Source organism: Scyliorhinus canicula, chromosome 13 (genome assembly GCF_902713615.1).
Source record: "Scyliorhinus canicula chromosome 13, sScyCan1.1, whole genome shotgun sequence".
NCBI lineage: Eukaryota > Metazoa > Chordata > Chondrichthyes > Carcharhiniformes > Scyliorhinidae > Scyliorhinus > Scyliorhinus canicula.
In genome coordinates, this window is record NC_052158.1 from 34,773,996 (window position 1) to 34,792,948 (window position 18,953).

The following is an 18,953-nucleotide window of genomic DNA, read 5'->3' on the forward strand; positions in this document are numbered from 1 at the left end:
TTAGCATACTAATGTGGTGATACCGGGCAAGTCCCAGATACAATGAACACAAATTAAGTATTAATCGATACATTCAATAGGAGACCAGACCGAGTGGCGCCAGAGAAGCCCAGGACAATAAGTCCTAAGAACCGCCCCAGCAACCAAGGAACGGCCCTATGATTGGGGGGTTCAAAGCATATCAATTGGGAAGAGGCCCAATCGATCCCAAGCAGGTAAGGGAGTCCGCCCAAAGGGGCTCAGATCCCCTGGGACCTATAAAAGAAAGGTCCCACACATGGTTCAGTCTCCTGTCTCCGGCTCCAGCCTCCAGACCCCTGTCTTCTACACCAGCCGTTGAGCAGCAGCCACCAACAAATAAGTGCCTAAACAACGACCGCTACCTGAAACCGGCATTACTGATACCCTTGCCAACTAATAGCGATCCGAAGCCTGCAGACCAGACCAGAACAAAGGCCTTGTTCCCTGACCTTGCAGTTCCTTCTTAGCCAAGTATTAGTTGTTTAGTGGTAGAAGTAAGTTTAATCTTTAGCGTGTGCATGAGGGTTATTATAATTGTGTTATAATAAACTCTAATTGTTTTGGACTTACTAATTGGTGTACAGTCTTATTGCTTTGAACTTCACCTTGAAACTTGTGGCAGTGTCTTAACGGCACCTGGCGACTCCAGAGCTTAGAACGAGAAACAGAGCCAAAGTGGGTGTTAAGCACACTCACCCAGAACGACCACCAGGGTGATAAGCTTCTGACTGGCTCCCCATCAACTCACATCCTCACCTTCAGAGAAACCCTCACCCCGGCAATGAATAAGAGAACAGACAGTCAGGCTTGCCCTCAGCGACCAATAAACATTTGAGGCACACGGACTATGGTTCGAGTTGCAATGGTTATCTTTTTAATGGGTTTGGTAGCAAAATACAAATCTTAAAACATTACATTGTGATTAATCTGTAAAACATGCTTTAAATATACTCTGAGCCTCAGTAAATCAAAGCTACCTGCAAATGTGCAAAGAGCTGATGTAACAGCTGGAAGGAGCATAGCTTTAAAGGAAAATTCTCCCAAATTCGTGACCCAGCTAGAGGTCTAGTTTCCAGCCACTGCCCTGATAATCTGGTGCTGAAGCCACTTTGATCAACGCCTTCAGATAGGGATCAACAGCACTGAGGAAAAGAATCCCGGGACGGGTACAGCACGGGGTCAGGTACAGAGTAAAGCTCACTCTTAACTGACCCCATCACACACTTCCAGGACAGGTACAAATCAGGGTTAAATACAGAGTAAAGCTCCCTCTACATTGGCTCCATCAAACACTCCCAGGACAGGTACAGCACGGGGTTAGATACAAAGTAAAGCTCCCTCGACACTGTCCCCATCAAACACCCCCAGTACAGGTACAGCACGGGGTTAGATGCAGAGTAAAGCTCCCCCTACACTGTCCCCGTCAAACACTCCCAGGACAGGTACACCACGGGGTTAGCTACAGAGTAAAGCTCCCTCTGCACTGTCCCCATCAAACACTCCCAGGACAGGTTCAGCACGGGGTTAGATACAAAGTAAAGCTCCCCCTACACAGTCCCCGTCAAACACTCCCAGGGCAGGTACAGCACGGGGTTAGATACAGAGTAAAGCTCCCTTTACACTGTCCCCACCAAACACTCCCAGGACAGGTACAGCACGCTCTCTCCACAGATGCTGTCAGACCTGCTGAGATTGTTCAGTATTTTCGTTTTTTGTTTCAGATTTCAGCAACCGCAGTAATTTGCTTTTATCTTCGGGTTCAGCACGCTTTTCGATGCAGAGTAAAGCTCCCTCTACACCATTCCCATTAAACACTCCCAGGACAGGTACAGCACGGGGTTAGATACAGAGTAAAGCTCCCTCTACACTGTACCCATCAAATACTGCTAGGACAGGCACAGCACAGGGTTAGATACAGAGTAAAGCTCCCCCTACACTGTCCCATCAACACTCCCAGGACAAGTACAGCACGGGGTTAGATACAGAGTAAAGCTCCCTCTACACCGTCCCCATCAAAACTCCCAGGACAGGTACAGCACGGGGTTAGCTACAGAGTAAAGCTCCCTCTACACCGTCCCCATCAAAAACTCCCAGGACAGGTACAGCATGGGGTTAGGTGCAGGGTAAAACTCCCCCAGCACTGTCCACATCAAACACATCCAGGAAAGGCATAGCAGGGGGTTAGATGTAGAGTGAAGCTCTAGATTTTATCCCAACAATATATCTCAGGTCCAGTCCCTGAAGCCTGCATGTTACTAATATTTTCACTCTCTCCCACCCACTCCCAACATTTAACATACTGCCATTCAGGATTATGGCTGGAGCTGAATCAGACTAGCTTCCCCGGGCCCCTCACAGCCACAGAGGGCTGTCTGTTTCGCTGCGGCAGGTTTATCCCCTGCTGCCAGATGCCAGCCTGCACACACAGCCACAGATTCTCAGCACTATCAGTGTGTTAGCGCTGAAACACACAGGGCAGCTTCGTATTCAGGAGTAAGCACGCGACAATGGCACCCCACACCTCCGGCACACACACCAGCATTCCTCCCCCCCCCCCCCCCCCCCCCCCCCCCCCCCCCCCCCCCCCCCCCCCCCCCCCCTCCGATATCTGTGAGAGCCCAAAGCATGGCTTGGTTTAAATAAATAAAAGGAATGAGGATCTCCCCAGCGGATCTGAAGAAGTGAAGACCCCTCAGCGACTGGGATTCCTCAGAAGGTGGCGAGCGAACCCACTGGACGAGCAGGACGAAGAGGGAAGCGAGCGCGCAGTAGAGGGGCGAGCGGGGCTCACCAAAGCAGTGAGATCGAGTCACGTGGTTACAAGTGGGTCGGGCGAGCGGCTCGGGAGAGTCTGGATAATGGCGGCCGACGATCGGTTCGGTTTACAACTGAATCGCCGTCTCTACCCGCGAACCGCTCCCCCCAACCCCGACGGGAGTCGCTCCACCTTCATTCCATTCAACCACATCGGTGTCGAGTCCGCCAGGAGATGCCCTGCTCAAGGTGGCAGGCTCAAGCAGCATCGATAGGTCCATACCAGGACAGGGGGGGGGGGGGGGTGGTCGCACGGACACAACCAAAGGCCGCACGACTCTGACCAATCTGTCTCAGCAGCACAAGCATAGGTCCGCCTGGCTTCCTCTCAGACCCTTGTGTGTATGTAGAGGGGTGAGTGTGTGTGTGTGTGTGGAGGGGTGTGTGTGGAGGGATGAGTAGGTGGAGGGATGGGGGGGGGGAAGGGCGGTGGCCAACCAGCTGTTTTGTCCCGTTCTTGACCAACCACCAACCCTCCCCCTCCCCTACGCGCCCCGCATCTCAGGACATCTGGTGTGGCGCCTCCAACATTTCCATCAGGAAAGTGTCGATGGGAGTGTCTCCGATCAGCTTGAAGAAGAATAGATGCTCCAAGCACTTGAGTCCAATAGAGCGGAGAGCAGGCAGGCGGAGGAGCAGCTTGGCAAACCTGGCCGGAGGGAAGGACGGAGGGAGACACAAAGGTACAGGAAGGAGGTAAAGTCAGCACTGAGGACAGGTCAGGCACATCCACATCCCATAATCTGTACCAGGTATCTCGTCACTTCTGCAGACACACTGGCATTCCACAATACCATCAAAACCCCTTCTTCCCAGCGCAAACTCCCCACCCTCCCTCATAACTTCAATCCACCTTTATAATCCCCAAGTCCCGAAAGATGTGCTGTTAGGTAATTTGGACATTCTGAATTCTCCCTCTGTGAACCGAACAGGCGCCAGAATGTGGCGACTAGGGGCTTTTCACAGTAACTTCATTGCAGTGTTAATGTAAGCCTACTTGTGACAATAAAGATTATTATAATGCCCCATGTATACCCAATAACCACTATTTCACTGTCACTATAACCTTGCCCACAACCCCTCAATTTACTCCCATTTACTCCCATCCCCCCCCCCCCCCCCCCCCCCCCCACAAGCTGGTAAGCTCATCTGATCTCCACCAACCCCGCACAGTAACGTCCTCACGTTTTCTGCTCCCCCTATCGTCACCTCCCCCCTCCAACGTAACCTCCCATACCCTGCTCCTCACTTCCACACCACCACCAACCATCACCTCCCCCCACCCCCCGTTACCGTCACCACCTCTCCCCCCTCTCCTGCTCAATAGCGTCCACTGCCCCTGTCATCACACCCACCCCGTGACCGCCTCTCCTGCTCAATAGCCTCCCCTCCCCTCCAACTCGGCCTGAATAAAGCCTCCCCACATATCTCTTGCACATCACACTCTGGCACCTCAGATAGCGCTGTAAGCCGGCACATTCAGAGTGAAGCCTGCCATGGCCAGGCACCAATGGCCAGTGCAAGACTGGCGGGAACAGGGTCTAGCTGTAGGTAAGATCCGCATGGGTGACTGCACACAGAGGAATAGGGAGAAAGCTTTACCGTCGCACTGTAAATCCGCTCTAAGGGGGGAGAAAGCTGTCCCAGTGCCTTGTCCATCCCGGACCCTGTCCCGAGGGGAAAGCTGTCCCACTGCACTGTCCAGCCCACACCGTGTCCCGAGGAGGGGGGAACGCTGTCCGTATGCACTGTCCACCCCAGACCCTGTCCCGAGGAGGGGAAAGCTGTCCGTGTGCACTGTCCATCCCGCAACCTGTCCCGAGGGGAGAAACCTGTCCGTGTGCAATGTCCATCCAGGACCCTGTCCCGAGGGGAACGCTGTCCCAGTGCACTGTCCATCCCGGACCCTCTCCCGAGGGGGGGGAAGCCGTCCCAGTGCACTGTCCATCCTGGACCCTGTCCCGAGGGGAAAGCTGTCCGTGTGCACTGTCCATCCCAGACTCTGTCCCAGTGCACTGTCCATTCCGGACCCTGTCCAGAGAGGGGGAAAGCTGTCCCAGTGCACTGTCCATCCCGACCCTGTCCCGAGGGGAATGCTGTCCCAGTGCACTGTCCATCCCGACCCTGTCCCGAGGGGAATGCTGTCTCGGTGCACTGTCCATCCCGGACCCTGTCCCGAGGGGGGGAAAGCTGTCCCAGTGCACTGTCCATCCCGGGCCCTGTCCCGAGGGGAAAGCTGTCCCAGTGCACTGTCCATCCCGGACCCTATCCCGAGGGGAATGCTGTCCGTGTGCACTGTCTATCCCACACCCTGTCCCGAGGGGAGAAAGCTGTCCCAGTGCACTGTCCATCCCAGACCCTGTCCCGAGGGGAACGCTGTCCCAGTGCACTGTCCATCCCGGACCCTGTCCCGAGGCGAATGCTGTCCGTGTGCACTGTCCATCCCGGACCCTGTCCCGAGGGGAACGCTGTCCGTGTGCACTGTCCATCCCGACCCTGTCCCAAGGGGAACACTGTCCGTGTGCACTTTCCATCCCGACCCTGTCCCGAGGGGGGGGGGAAATCTGTCCCAGTGCACTGTCCATTCCGGACCCTGTCCAAAGAGGGGGAAAGCTGTCCCAGTGCACTGTCCATCCCAGACCCTGTCCCGAGGGAGGGAACGCTGTCCGTGTGCACTGTCCATCCCGGACCCTGTCCCGAGGGGAAAGCTGTCCGTGTGCACTGTCCATCCCGGACCCTGTCCCGAGGGGGGGAAAGCTGTCCGTGTGCACTGTCCATCCCGGACCCTGTCCCGAGGGGGGGAAAGCTGTCCCAGTGCACTGTCCATCCCGGACCCTGTCCCGAGGGGAAAGCTGTCCCAGTGCACTGTCCATCCCGGACCCTGTCCCGAGGGGAATGCTGTCCCAGTGCACTATCCATTCCAGACCTTGTACCGAGGGGGGGGAAGCTGTCCGTGTGCACTGTCCATCCCGGACCCTGTCCTGAGGGAGGGAACGCTGTCCGTGTGCACTGTCCATCCCAGACCCTGTCCTGAGGGGAAAGCTGTCCCGCTGCACTGTCCATCCCGGACCCTGTCCCGAGGGAGGGAACGCTGTCCGTGTGCACTGTCCATCCCGGACCCTGTCCTGAGGGGAAAGCTGTCCCGCTGCACTGTCCATCCCGGACCCTGTCCCGAGGGGAACGCTGTCCGTGTGCACTGTCCATCCCGGACCCTGTCCCGAGGGGGGGAAAGCTGTCCCAGTGCACTGTCCATCCCAGAGCCTGTCCCGAGGGGACGGAAAGCCATCCCAGTGCACTGTCCATCCCGACCCTGTCCCAAGGGGAACGCCGTCCCAATGCACTGTCAATCCTGACCCTGTCCCGAGGGGAACGCTGTCCCAGTGCACTGTTCATCCCGGACCATGTCCCGAGGGGAATGCTGTCTCGGTGCACAGTCCATTCCGGACCCTGTCCCGAGGGAGGGAACGCTGTCCGTGTGCACTGTCCATCCCGGACCCTGTCCCGAGGGGAAAGCTGTCCGTGTGCACTATCCATCCCTGACCCTGTCCCGAGGGGAATGCTGTCTCGGTGCACTGTCCATCCCAGACCCTGTCCCGAGGGAGGGAACGCTGTCCGTGTGCACTGTCCATCCCGGACCCTGTCCCGAGGGGAAAGCTGTCCGTGTGCACTGTCCATCCCGGACCCTGTCCCGAGGGGGGGAAAGCTGTCCCAGTGCACTGTCCATCCCGGACCCTGTCCCGAGGGGACGGAAAGCCATCCCAGTGCACTGTCCATCCCGGACCCTGTCCCGAGGGGAATGCTGTCCCAGTGCACTGTCCATCCCAGACCTTGTACCGAGGGGGGGAAAGCTGTCCGTGTGCACTGTCCATCCCGACCCTGTCCTGAGGGGAAAGCTGTCCCAGTGCACTGTCCATTCCGGACCCTGTCCTGAGGGGAAAGCTGTCCCAGTGCACTGTCCATCCCAGACCTTGTCCCGAGGGGACGGAAAGCCATCCCAGTGCACTGTCCATCCCGGACCCTGTCCCGAGGGGAATGCTGTCCCAGTGCACTGTCCATCCCAGACCTTGTACCGAGGGGGGGAAAGCTGTCCGTGTGCACTGTCCATCCCGACCCTGTCCTGAGGGGAAAGCTGTCCCAGTGCACTGTCCATTCCGGACCCTGTCCTGAGGGTAAAGCTGTCCCAGTGCACTGTCCATCCCAGACCTTGTCCCGAGGGGATGGAAAGCCATCCCAGTGCACTGTCCATCCCGACCCTGTCCCAAGGGGAACGCCGTCCCAGTGCACTATCCATCCCAGACCTTGTACCGAGGGGGGGAAAGCTGTCCCAGTGCACTGTCCATCCCGGGCCCTGTCCCGAGGGGAAAGCTGTCCCAGTGCACTGTCCATCCCGGACCCTGTCCCGAGGGGAAAGCTGTCCCAGTGCACTGTCCATCCCAGACCCTGTCCCGAGAGGGGGAAAGCTGTCCAAGTGCACAGTCCATTCCGGACCCTGTCCCGAGGGAGGGAACGCTGTCCGTGTGCACTGTCTATCCCTGACCCTGTCCAGAGGGGAATGTTGTCTCGGTGCACTGTCCATCCCGGACCTTGTACCGAGGCGGGGAAAGCTGTCCCAGTGCACTGTCCATCCCGGATCCTGTCCCGAGGGGAAAGCTGTCCCAGTGCACTGTCCATCCCGGACCCTGTCCCTGGGGGGGTTGGGGGGAGGGGAAGCCGTCCCAGTGCACTGTCCATCCCGGACCCTGTCCCGAGGGGGGGAAAGCTGTCCCACTGCACTGTCCATCCCGGACCCTGTCCCGAGGGGGGGAAAGCTGTCCCACTGCACTGTCCATCCCGGACCCTGTCCCGAGGGGGGGAAAGCTGTCCCAGTGCACTGTCCATCCCGGACCCTGTCCCGAGAGGGGGAAAGCTGTCCCAGTGCACTGTCCATTCCGGACCCTGTCCAGAGGGAGGGAACGCTGTCCGTGTGCACTGTCCATCCCGCGCCCTGTCCCGAGGGGAACGCTGTCCCAGTGCACTGTCCATCCCAGACCCTGTCCCGAGGGGAAAGCTGGCCGTGTGCACTCTCCATCCCGGACCCTGTCCCGAGGGAGGGAACGCTGTCCGTGTGCACTGTCCATCCCGACCCTGTCCCGAGGGGAATGCTGTCTCGGTGCACTGTCCATCCCGGACCTTGTACCGACGGAGGGAACGCTGTCCCAGTGCACTGTCCATCCTGGACCCTGTCCCGAGGGGGGGATAAGCATATGGATGATAATGGCATAGTGTAGGTTAGATGGCCTTTAGTTTTTGACTTCCCATGTCGGTGCAACATCGTGGGCCGAAGGGCCTGTACTGCGCTGTATTGTTCTATGTTCTATGAACTGTCCATCCCGGACCCTGTCCCGAGTGGAACGCAGTCCCAGTGCACTGCCCACCCCGGACCCTATCCCGAGGCCGTGTGCTCAGCCGGTATCTCCCTCATGGTCTTACTCACCTGCCCAGCTGATCAGGATATTTCTGTTTGCAGTACGATTCGAGCGAAGCGTAAACCTTCTCCCGGAGAATTTCCACCTCTGCTGGATTTGAAAGTCCCTTTGCATCTACAGGATACCAGGAGAGTGTGGTCAGGTGCCAATTCACAACATTGCTGATATCCTTTTAACCTCCTAGGTGCTGTACATGAGTATACACGAGTGTGTGTGCCAGTGATTCTGCGTGTGTGTTTGTTTGCGTGTGCGACTCCGCCTGTGTGTGTGCATCTGTGAGATTCTACAGGTGTGTGATTATCCGTGTGCCTGTGTAATTCTGCCTGTGCGATTCTGTCTGTGTGTGTGTGTGTGTTGGTGTGGTCCTGCCTGTGTGTGTGTGAGAGATTCCGCTTGTGTATGTGAGATTCAGCATGTCTGCATGTGTGAAATTAATAATATATAATAATAATCTTTATTGTCACAACTAGGCTTACATTAATACTGCAATGAAGTCACTGTAAAAAGCCCCTAGTCGCTACACTCCGGCACCTGTTTAGGTACAGAGAGAGAGAATTCAGAACGTCCAATTCACCTAACAGCACATTCTTCGGGACTTGTGGAAGGAACCCGAAGCACCCAGAGGAAGCAGACACAGGGAGAACGTGCAGACTCCGCACAGACAGTGACCCAAGCTGGGAATCGAACCTAGGACCCTGGCACTATTAAGCAACAGTGCTACCCACTGTTCTACTATGCTACCGTTCAGCATGTCGGCATGCTTGTGCGCTTCAGCAGGTCGTGTGTTTGTGTGTGATTCAACATGTGTTTGTGATTCAGCATGTCTGTGTGTTTGTGCGTGATTCAGCACGTCTGTGCGATTCAGCACGTCTGTGCGATTCAGCACGTCTGTGCGCGATTCAGCACGTCTGTGCGCGATTCAGCACGTCTGTGCGCGATTCAGCACGTCTGTGCGCGATTCAGCACGTCTGTGCGCGATTCAGCACGTCTGTGCGTGATTCAGCATGTCTGTGTCTGTGTGATTCAGCATGTCTGTGTGTGATTCAGCATGTCTGTGTGTGATTCAGCATGTCTGTGTGTGTGATTCAGCATGTCTGTGTCTGTGTGATTCAGCATATCTGCGTGTGGTGTGTGTGTAATTCAGCATATCTGTGTGTGATTCAACTTCTGTGTGTGTGTGATTCAGCATGTCTGTGTGTTTGTGTGTGATTCAACTTCTGTGTGCGTGAGATTCAATGTATCTGTGTGTGTGATTCAGCATGTCTGTGTTTGTGTAATTCTGCATGTCTGTGTGCGCGTGCAATTCAGCATGTCTGTGTGTGTGTGCGATTCCCATGTCTGTGTGTGCGTGATTCAGCATGTCTGTGCGTTTGGGTGTGATTCAGCTTGTCTGTGTGTTGGTGTGAGATTCAGCATGTCTGTATGTGTGATTCAGCATGTCTGTGTGTTTGTGTGTGATTCAACTTGTGTGTGTGAGTCAGCATGTGTGTGTGTGTGTGATTCAATGTATCTGTGTGTGTGATTCAGCATTTCTGTTTGTGAGTGCGATTCACATGTCTGTGTTTGTGTGTGATTCAGCATGTCTACCTGTGCGTGATTCAGCATGTCTGTGGGTTTGTGAGTGATTCAGCATGCCTGCCTGTGTGTGATTCAGCATGCCTGCCTGTGTGTGATTCAGCATGCCTGCCTGTGATTCAGCATGTCTGCCTGTGTGTGATTCAGCGTGTCTGCCTGTGTGTGATTCAGCGTGTCTGCCTGTGTGTGATTCAGCGTGTCTGCCTGTGTGTGATTCAGCGTGTCTGCCTGTGTGAGATTCAGCGTGTCTGCCTGTGTGAGATTCAGCGTGTCTGCCTGTGTGAGATTCAGCGTGTCTGCCTGTGTGAGGTTCAGCGTGTCTGCCTGTGTGAGGTTCAGCGTGTCTGCCTGTGTGAGGTTCAGCGTGTCTGCCTGTGTGAGGTTCAGCGTGTCTGCCTGTGTGTGATTCAGCATGTCTGCCTGTGTGTGATTCAGCGTGTCTGCCTGTGTGTGATTCAGCATGTCAGCCTGTGTGTGATTCAGCGTGTCTGCCTGTCTGTGATTCAGCGTGTCTGCCTGTCTGTGATTCAGCGTGTCTGCCTGTGTGAGATTCTGCATGTCTGCCTGTGTGAGATTCAGCATGTCTGCCTGTGTGAGATTCAGCGTGTCTGCCTGTGTGAGATTCAGCGTGTCTGCCTGTGTGAGGTTCAGCGTGTCTGCCTGTGTGAGATTCTGCATGTCTGCCTGTGTGTGATTCAGCGTGTCTGCCTGTGTGTGATTCAGCGTGTCTGCCTGTGTGAGATTCAGCATGTCTGCCTGTGTGAGATTCAGCGTGTCTGCCTGTGTGTGATTCAGCATGTCTGCCTGTGTGTGATTCAGCGTGTCAGCCTGTGTGTGATTCAGCGTGTCTGCCTGTGTGAGATTCTGCATGTCTGCCTGTGTGAGGTTCAGCATGTCTGCCTGTCTGTGATTCACACATTTGTGATTCCGCACATGTGCGTGTGATTCAGCATGTCTGTGTGTAATTCAGCATGTCTGTGTGTGATTCAGCATGTCTGTGTGTGATTCAGCATGTCTGTGTGTGATTCAGCATGCCTGCCTGATTCAGCATGCCTGCCTGATTCAGCATGCCTGCCTGATTCAGCATGCCTGCCTGATTCAGCATGCCTGCCTGATTCAGCATGCCTGCCTGATTCAGCATGCCTGCCTGATTCAGCATGTCTGCCTGATTCAGCATGTCTGCCTGATTCAGCATGTCTGCCTGATTCAGCATGTCTGCCTGATTCAGCATGTCTGCCTGATTCAGCATGTCTCTCTGATTCAGCATGTCTCTCTGATTCAGCATGTCTCTCTGATTCAGCATGTCTCTGTGATTCAGCATGTCTCTCTGATTCAGCATGTCTCTCTGATTCAGCATGTCTGCCTGATTCAGCATGTCTCTCTGATTCAGCATGTCTCTCTGATTCAGCATGTCTCTCTGATTCAGCATGTCTCTCTGATTCAGCATGTCTGCCTGATTCAGCATGTCTCTCTGATTCAGCATGTCTCTCTGATTCAGCATGTCTCTCTGATTCAGCATGTCCGTGTGATTCAGCATGTTCATGTGATTCAGCATGTCTGTGTGATTCAGCATGTTCCTGTGATTCAGCATCTGTGTGTGATTCAGCATGTCTGTCTGATTCAGCATGTCTGTCTGATTCAGCATGTGTGAGATTCAGCATGTGTGAGATTCAGCATGTCTGTGTGATTCCGCATGTTCGTGTGATTCAGCATCTGTGTGTGATTCAGCATGTCTGTGTGATTCAGCATGTCTGTGTGTGATTCAGCATGTCTGTGTGTGATTCAGCATGTCTGTGTGTGATTCAGCATGTCTGTGTGTGATTCAGCATTTCTGTGTGTGATTCAGCATGTCTGTGTGTGATTCAGCATGTCTGTGTGTGATTCAGCATGTCTCAGTGATTCAGCATGTCTGTGTGATTCAGCATGTCTCTGTGATTCAGCATGTCTCTGTGATTCAGCATGTTTGTGTGATTCAGCATGTCTGTGATTCCACATGTGTGCGTGATTCCACATGTGTGCGTGATTCCACATGTGTGCGTGATTCCACATGTTCGTGTGATTCAGCATCTGTGTGTGATTCAGCATCTGTGTGTGATTCAGCATGTCTGTGTGATTCAGCATGTCTCTGTGATTCAGCATGTCTCTGTGATTCAGCATGTCTCTCTGATTCAGCATGTCTCTCTGATTCAGCATGCCTCTCTGATTCAGCATGTCTCTCTGATTCAGCATGTCTCTCTGATTCAGCATGTCTCTCTGATTCAGCATGTCTCTCTGATTCAGCATGTCCGTGTGATTCAGCATGTTCATGTGATTCAGCATGTTCCTGTGATTCCGCATGTTCGTGTGATTCAGCATCTGTGTGTGATTCAGCACGTCTGTCTGATTCAGCATGTCTGTCTGATTCAGCATGTGTGAGATTCAGCATGTGTGAGATTCAGCATGTCTGTGAGATTCCGCATGTTCGTGTGATTCAGCATCTGTGTGTGATTCAGCATGTCTGTGTGATTCAGCATGTCTGTGTGTGATTCAGCATGTCTGTGTGTGATTCAGCATGTCTGTGTGTGATTCAGCATGTCTGTGTGATTCAGCATGTCTGTGTGATTCAGCATGTCTGTGTGTGATTCAGCATGTCTGTGTGTGATTCAGCATGTCTGTGTGTGATTCAGCATGTCTGTGTGTGATTCAGCATGTCTCAGTGATTCAGCATGTCTGTGTGATTCAGCATGTCTCTGTGATTCAGCATGTCTGTGTGATTCAGCATGTCTGTGTGATTCAGCATGTCTGTGTGTGATTCAGCATGTCTGTGTGTGATTCAGCATGTCTCAGTGATTCAGCATGTCTGTGTGATTCAGCATGTCTGTGTGTGATTCAGCATGTCTGTGTGTGATTCAGCATGTCTGTGTGTGATTCAGCATGTCTGTGTGTGATTCAGCATGTCTCAGTGATTCAGCATGTCTGTGTGATTCAGCATGTCTCTGTGATTCAGCATGTCTGTGTGATTCAGCATGTCTGTGTGATTCAGCATGTCTCTGTGATTCAGCATGTCTCTGTGATTCAGCATGTCTCTGTGATTCAGCATGTCTGTGTGATTCAGCATGTCTGTGTGTGATTCAGCATGTCTGTGTGATTCAGCATGTCTGTGTGATTCAGCATGTCTGTGTGTGATTCAGCATGTCTCAGTGATTCAGCATGTCTGTGTGATTCAGCAAGTCTCTGTGATTCAGCATGTCTGTGTGATTCAGCATGTCCGTGTGATTCAGCATGTCTCAGTGATTCAGCATGTCTGTGTGATTCAGCATGTCTCTGTGATTCAGCATGTTTGTGTGATTCAGCATGTCTGTGATTCCACATGTGTGCGTGATTCCACATGTGTGCGTGATTCCACATGTGTGCGTGATTCCACATGTTCGTGTGATTCAGCATCTGTGTGTGATTCAGCATCTGTGTGTGATTCAGCATGTCTGTGTGATTCAGCATGTCTGTGTGATTCAGCATGTCTGTGTGTGATTCAGCATGTCTGTGTGATTCAGCATGTCTGTGTGATTCAGCATGTCTGTGTCTGTGTGATTCAGCATGTCTGTGTGTGATTCAGCATCTGTGTGTGATTCAGCATGTCTGTGTGTGATTCAGCATGTCTGTGTGATTCAGCATGTCTCTGGGATTCAGCATGTCTGTGTGATTCAGCATGTCTGTGTGATTCAGCATGTCTGTGTGTGATTCAGCATCTGTGTGTGATTCAGCATGTCTGTGTGATTCAGCATGTCTGTGTGATTCAGCATGTCTGTGTGTGATTCAGCATGTCTGTGTGATTCAGCATGTCTGTGTGATTCAGCATGTCTGTGTCTGTGTGATTCAGCATGTCTGTGTGTGATTCAGCATCTGTGTGTGATTCAGCATGTCTGTGTGTGATTCAGCATGTCTGTGTGATTCAGCATGTCTGTGTGTGATTCAGCATGTCTGTGTGATTCAGCATGTCTGTGTGATTCAGCATGTCTGTGTCTGTGTGATTCAGCATGTCTGTGTGTGATTCAGCATCTGTGTGTGATTCAGCATGTCTGTGTGTGATTCAGCATGTCTGTGTGATTCAGCATGTCTCTGTGATTCAGCATGTCTCAGTGATTCAGCATGTCTGTGTGATTCAGCATGTCTGTGTGTGATTCAGCATGTCTGTGTGTGATTCAGCATGTCTGTGTGTGATTCAGCATGTCTCAGTGATTCAGCATGTCTGTGTGATTCAGCATGTCTGTGTGATTCAGCATGTCTCAGTGATTCAGCATGTCTGTGTGATTCAGCATGTCTGTGTGATTCAGCATGTCTGTGTGATTCAGCATGTCTCAGTGATTCAGCATGTCTGTGTGATTCAGCATGTCTGTGTGATTCAGCATGTCTGTGTGTGATTCAGCATGTCTGTGTGTGATTCAGCATGTCTGTGTGATTCAGCATGTCTGTGTGATTCAGCATGTCTGTGTGATTCAGCATGTCTGTGTGATTCAGCATGTCTGTGTGTGATTCAGCATGTCTCAGTGATTCAGCATGTCTGTGTGATTCAGCATGTCTGTGTGTGATTCAGCATGTCTGTGTGATTCAGCATGTCTCAGTGATTCAGCATGTCTGTGTGATTCAGCATGTCTGTGTGATTCAGCATGTCTGTGTGATTCAGCATGTCTCAGTGATTCAGCATGTCTGTGTGATTCAGCATGTCTGTGTGTGATTCAGCATGTCTGTGTGATTCAGCATGTCTGTGTGATTCAGCATGTCTCAGTGATTCAGCATGTCTGTGTGATTCAGCATGTCTCTGTGATTCAGCATGTCTGTGTGTGATTCAGCATGTCTGTGTGATTCAGCATGTCTGTGTGATTCAGCATGTCTGTGTGATTCAGCATGTCTCAGTGATTCAGCATGTCTGTGTGATTCAGCATGTCTCTGTGATTCAGCATGTCTGTGTGATTCAGCATGCCTGTGTGATTCAGCATGCCTGTGTAATTCAGCATGTCTGTGTGATTCAGCATGTCTCTCTGATTCAGCATGTCTGTGTGATTCAGCATGTCTCAGTGATTCAGCATGTCTGTGTGATTCAGCATGTCTGTGTGATTCAGCATGTCTGTGTGTGATTCAGCATGTCTGTGTGATTCAGCATGTCTGTGTGATTCAGCATGTCTCAGTGATTCAGCATGTCTGTGTGATTCAGCATGTCTCTGTGATTCAGCATGCCTGTGTGATTCAGCATGTCTGTGTGATTCAGCATGCCTGTGTGATTCAGCATGTCTCTGTGATTCAGCATGTCTCAGTGATTCAGCATGTCTGTGTGATTCAGCATGTCTGTGTGATTCAGCATGCCTGTGTGATTCAGCATGTCTCAGTGATTCAGCATGTCTGTGTGATTCAGCATGTCTGTGTGATTCAGCATGTCTCTGTGATTCAGCATGTCTGTGTGATTCAGCATGTCTGTGTGTGATTCAGCATGTCTGTGTGATTCAGCATGTCTGTGTGATTCAGCATGTCTCAGTGATTCAGCATGTCTGTGTGATTCAGCATGTCTGTGTGATTCAGCATGTCTGTGTGATTCAGCATGTCTGTGTGATTCAGCATGTCTGTGTGATTCAGCATGTCTGTGTGATTCAGCATGTCTGTGTCTCTGTGATTCAGCATGTCTGTGTGATTCAGCATGTCTCTGTGATTCAGCATGTCTGTGTGATTCAGCATGTCTGTGTGATTCAGCATGTCTGTGTGTGATTCAGCATGTCTGTGTGATTCAGCATGTCTGTGTGATTCAGCATGTCTCAGTGATTCAGCATGTCTGTGTGATTCAGCATGTCTGTGTGATTCAGCATGTCTCTCTGATTCAGCATGTCTGTGTGATTCAGCATGTCTCAGTGATTCAGCATGTCTGTGTGATTCAGCATGTCTGTGTGATTCAGCATGTCTGTGTGTGATTCAGCATGTCTGTGTGATTCAGCATGTCTGTGTGATTCAGCATGTCTGTGTGATTCAGCATGTCTCTGTGATTCAGCATGTCTGTGTGATTCAGCATGTCTCTCTGATTCAGCATGTCTGTGTGATTCAGCATGTCTCAGTGATTCAGCATGTCTGTGTGATTCAGCATGTCTGTGTGATTCAGCATGTCTGTGTGTGATTCAGCATGTCTGTGTGATTCAGCATGTCTGTGTGATTCAGCATGTCTCAGTGATTCAGCATGTCTGTGTGATTCAGCATGTCTCTGTGATTCAGCATGCCTGTGTGATTCAGCATGTCTGTGTGATTCAGCATGTCTCTCTGATTCAGCATGCCTGTGTGATTCAGCATGTCTCTGTGATTCAGCATGTCTCAGTGATTCAGCATGTCTGTGTGATTCAGCATGCCTGTGTGATTCAGCATGTCTCAGTGATTCAGCATGTCTGTGTGATTCAGCATGTCTGTGTGATTCAGCATGTCTCTGTGATTCAGCATGTCTGTGTGATTCAGCATGTCTGTGTGTGATTCAGCATGTCTGTGTGATTCAGCATGTCTGTGTGATTCAGCATGTCTGTGTGATTCAGCATGTCTCTGTGATTCAGCATGTCTGTGTGATTCAGCATGTCTGTGTGATTCAGCATGTCTGTGTGATTCAGCATGTCTGTGTGTGATTCAGCATGTCTGTGTGATTCAGCATGTCTCTGTGATTCAGCATGTCTGTGTGATTCAGCATGTCTGTGTGTGATTCAGCATGTCTGTGTGATTCAGCATGTCTGTGTGATTCAGCATGTCTCAGTGATTCAGCATGTCTGTGTGATTCAGCATGTCTCTGTGATTCAGCATGTCTGTGTGATTCAGCATGTCTGTGTGATTCAGCATGTCTCTCTGATTCAGCATGTCTCTCTGATTCAGCATGTCTGTGTGATTCAGCATGTCTCAGTGATTCAGCATGTCTGTGTGATTCAGCATGTCTGTGTGATTCAGCATGTCTGTGTGTGATTCAGCATGTCTGTGTGATTCAGCATGTCTGTGTGATTCAGCATGTCTGTGTGATTCAGCATGTCTGTGTGATTCAGCATGTCTGTGTGATTCAGCATGTCTGTGTGATTCAGCATGTCTGTGTGATTCAGCATGTCTCAGTGATTCAGCATGTCTGTGTGATTCAGCATGTCTCAGTGATTCAGCATGTCTGTGTGTGATTCAGCATGTCTGTGTGTGATTCAGCATGTCTGTGTGATTCAGCATGTCTGTGTGATTCAGCATGTCTGTGTGATTCAGCATGTCTGTGTGATTCAGCATGTCTGTGTGATTCAGCATGTCTGTGTGATTCAGCATGTCTGTGTGATTCAGCATGTCTCAGTGATTCAGCATGTCTGTGTGTGATCCAGCATGTCTGTGTGATTCAGCATGTCTGTGTGATTCAGCATGTCTGTGTGATTCAGCATGTCTCTGTGATTCAGCATGTCTGTGTGATTCAGCATGTCTATGTGTGATTCAGCATGTCTGTGTGATTCAGCATGTCTGTGTGTGATTCAGCATGTCTCAGTGATTCAGCAAGTCTCAGTGATTCAGCATGTCTGTGTGATTCAGCATGTGTGTGTGTGATTCAGCATGTCTGTGTGATTCAGCATGTCTCTGTGATTCAGCATGTCTCTGTGATTCAGCATGTCTGTGTGTGATTCAGCATGTCTGTGTGTGATTCAGCATGTCTGTGTGTGATTCAGCATGTCTGTGTAATTCAGCATTGTGTGATTCAGCATGTCTCTGTGATTCAGTCTGTCTGCGCCTGTGTGTGATTCAGCATGTTCGTGTGATTCAGCATGTTCGTGTGTGTGTGTGTGATACAGGATGTGTTTATTTGTGTGTGACGCAGCATGCAAAAAACAGAGCAGACAACCATTGCCTGGGTCATTTACCATGGTAACATCTTAGCCGATCAAAACTGTCTTTCCAAACAACCAACAGTAGAAACACCTGTTGAAATGTATTATTTGTGTCTGTCCTGACGAATGCAAGACCAAAAGCCTCAACAACTTGTCTCTTCGAATGCCAATGTATGGGTTGTTGTGCCCCTGACCATAACCTGCCAACACTCACTGCAGCAAATTATATCTACCAAGATCGGCAGCAGTAAGACAGACAGTAGGAACACAGGAGGGACAGGCAGTCGCGTCCCCCAGTATGGGCCGGCTCACTCTGACCTGTGCAAAGACAGGTTTGTTTCCCCGCAGTCTTCACTTGCACTGAGCAATGAAGTGCCCTTGCGTTAAGTGAGACAGGCCTCCAGACTCGCTCGCAGCTCTACTCTCCATCCCTCGCCCCCATCTTCCTGTCCTAGCCCAAACTCACACTTGTCCTAGCAGATCACTGACTGCTGCTCCTTCACTAATACTGCTGACCCAGGTTCTGCTGGCTTTAAGGGTTCCACGCACCGGGATTGAAGAGGATGATCGCTCGAAGGCAGCCCAGCTCTGTCTTATCCATCTCCATGTCTCTCATCTTGGAGACCAGTTCGGTCAGAACCCTACAGCAAGATGTTAACAGTTATTAATCTGAGGAGAGAAACAGGGCGAGATTCTCCATCCCGCAGCACCGATTTCCTGGTGTGTAGCACCTCCGCCAGCAACGGGATTCTCCAACATTACAGCCGGCCAATCGGATTTCCCAGTAGGGGCAGCCTCACGCCATCGGGAAATTGCGGGGCTTGGGTGCACTGCCGGTGTAAAGGAAAATCCCGACAGCGGAGAATCCAGCCCAGACATACTGACAAGCAAATCGTAGAACACCGCTTCATTGAACACAACCAATCTCATCAAACACATCCATGACAGGTAGAGAATAGGTTTGATGCAGCATAAGTCTCCCACTACACTGTCCCCATCAAACACTCCCAGGGCAGGTACAGCACGGGGTTAGATACAGAGTAAAGCTCCCTCTGCACTGTCCTCATCAAACACTCCCAGGACAGGTACAGCACAGGGTTAGATACAGAGTAAAGCTCCCTCTACGCTGTCCCCATCAAACACTCCCAGGACAGGTACAGCACGGGGTTAGATACAGAGTAAAGCTCCCTCTACACTGTCCCCATCAAGCACTCCCAGGGCAGGTACAGCACAGGGTTAGATA

General features: G+C 51.6%; 1 protein-coding gene across 7 annotated transcripts in view; it reads right to left on the minus strand.

The window, feature by feature from the left end:
• Positions 1 to 2,052: 2,052 nt before the first annotated feature.
• LOC119975865 (retinoic acid receptor RXR-alpha-B-like) overlaps positions 2,053 to 18,953 on the minus strand; it is a 97,695-nt gene continuing 80,794 nt past the window's right edge. For all 7 annotated transcript variants that reach the window (XM_038815752.1, XM_038815751.1, XM_038815747.1 and 4 more), the window contains exons 9-11: positions 18,260 to 18,351; positions 8,309 to 8,414; positions 2,053 to 3,484 (exon numbers count right to left, since the gene is read on the minus strand). In XM_038815752.1, the coding sequence (XP_038671680.1) occupies positions 3,337 to 3,484; positions 8,309 to 8,414; positions 18,260 to 18,351 (346 nt within the window). In that variant the 3' untranslated portion in view covers positions 2,053 to 3,336. The remainder of the gene's footprint in view (positions 3,485 to 8,308; positions 8,415 to 18,259; positions 18,352 to 18,953) is intronic.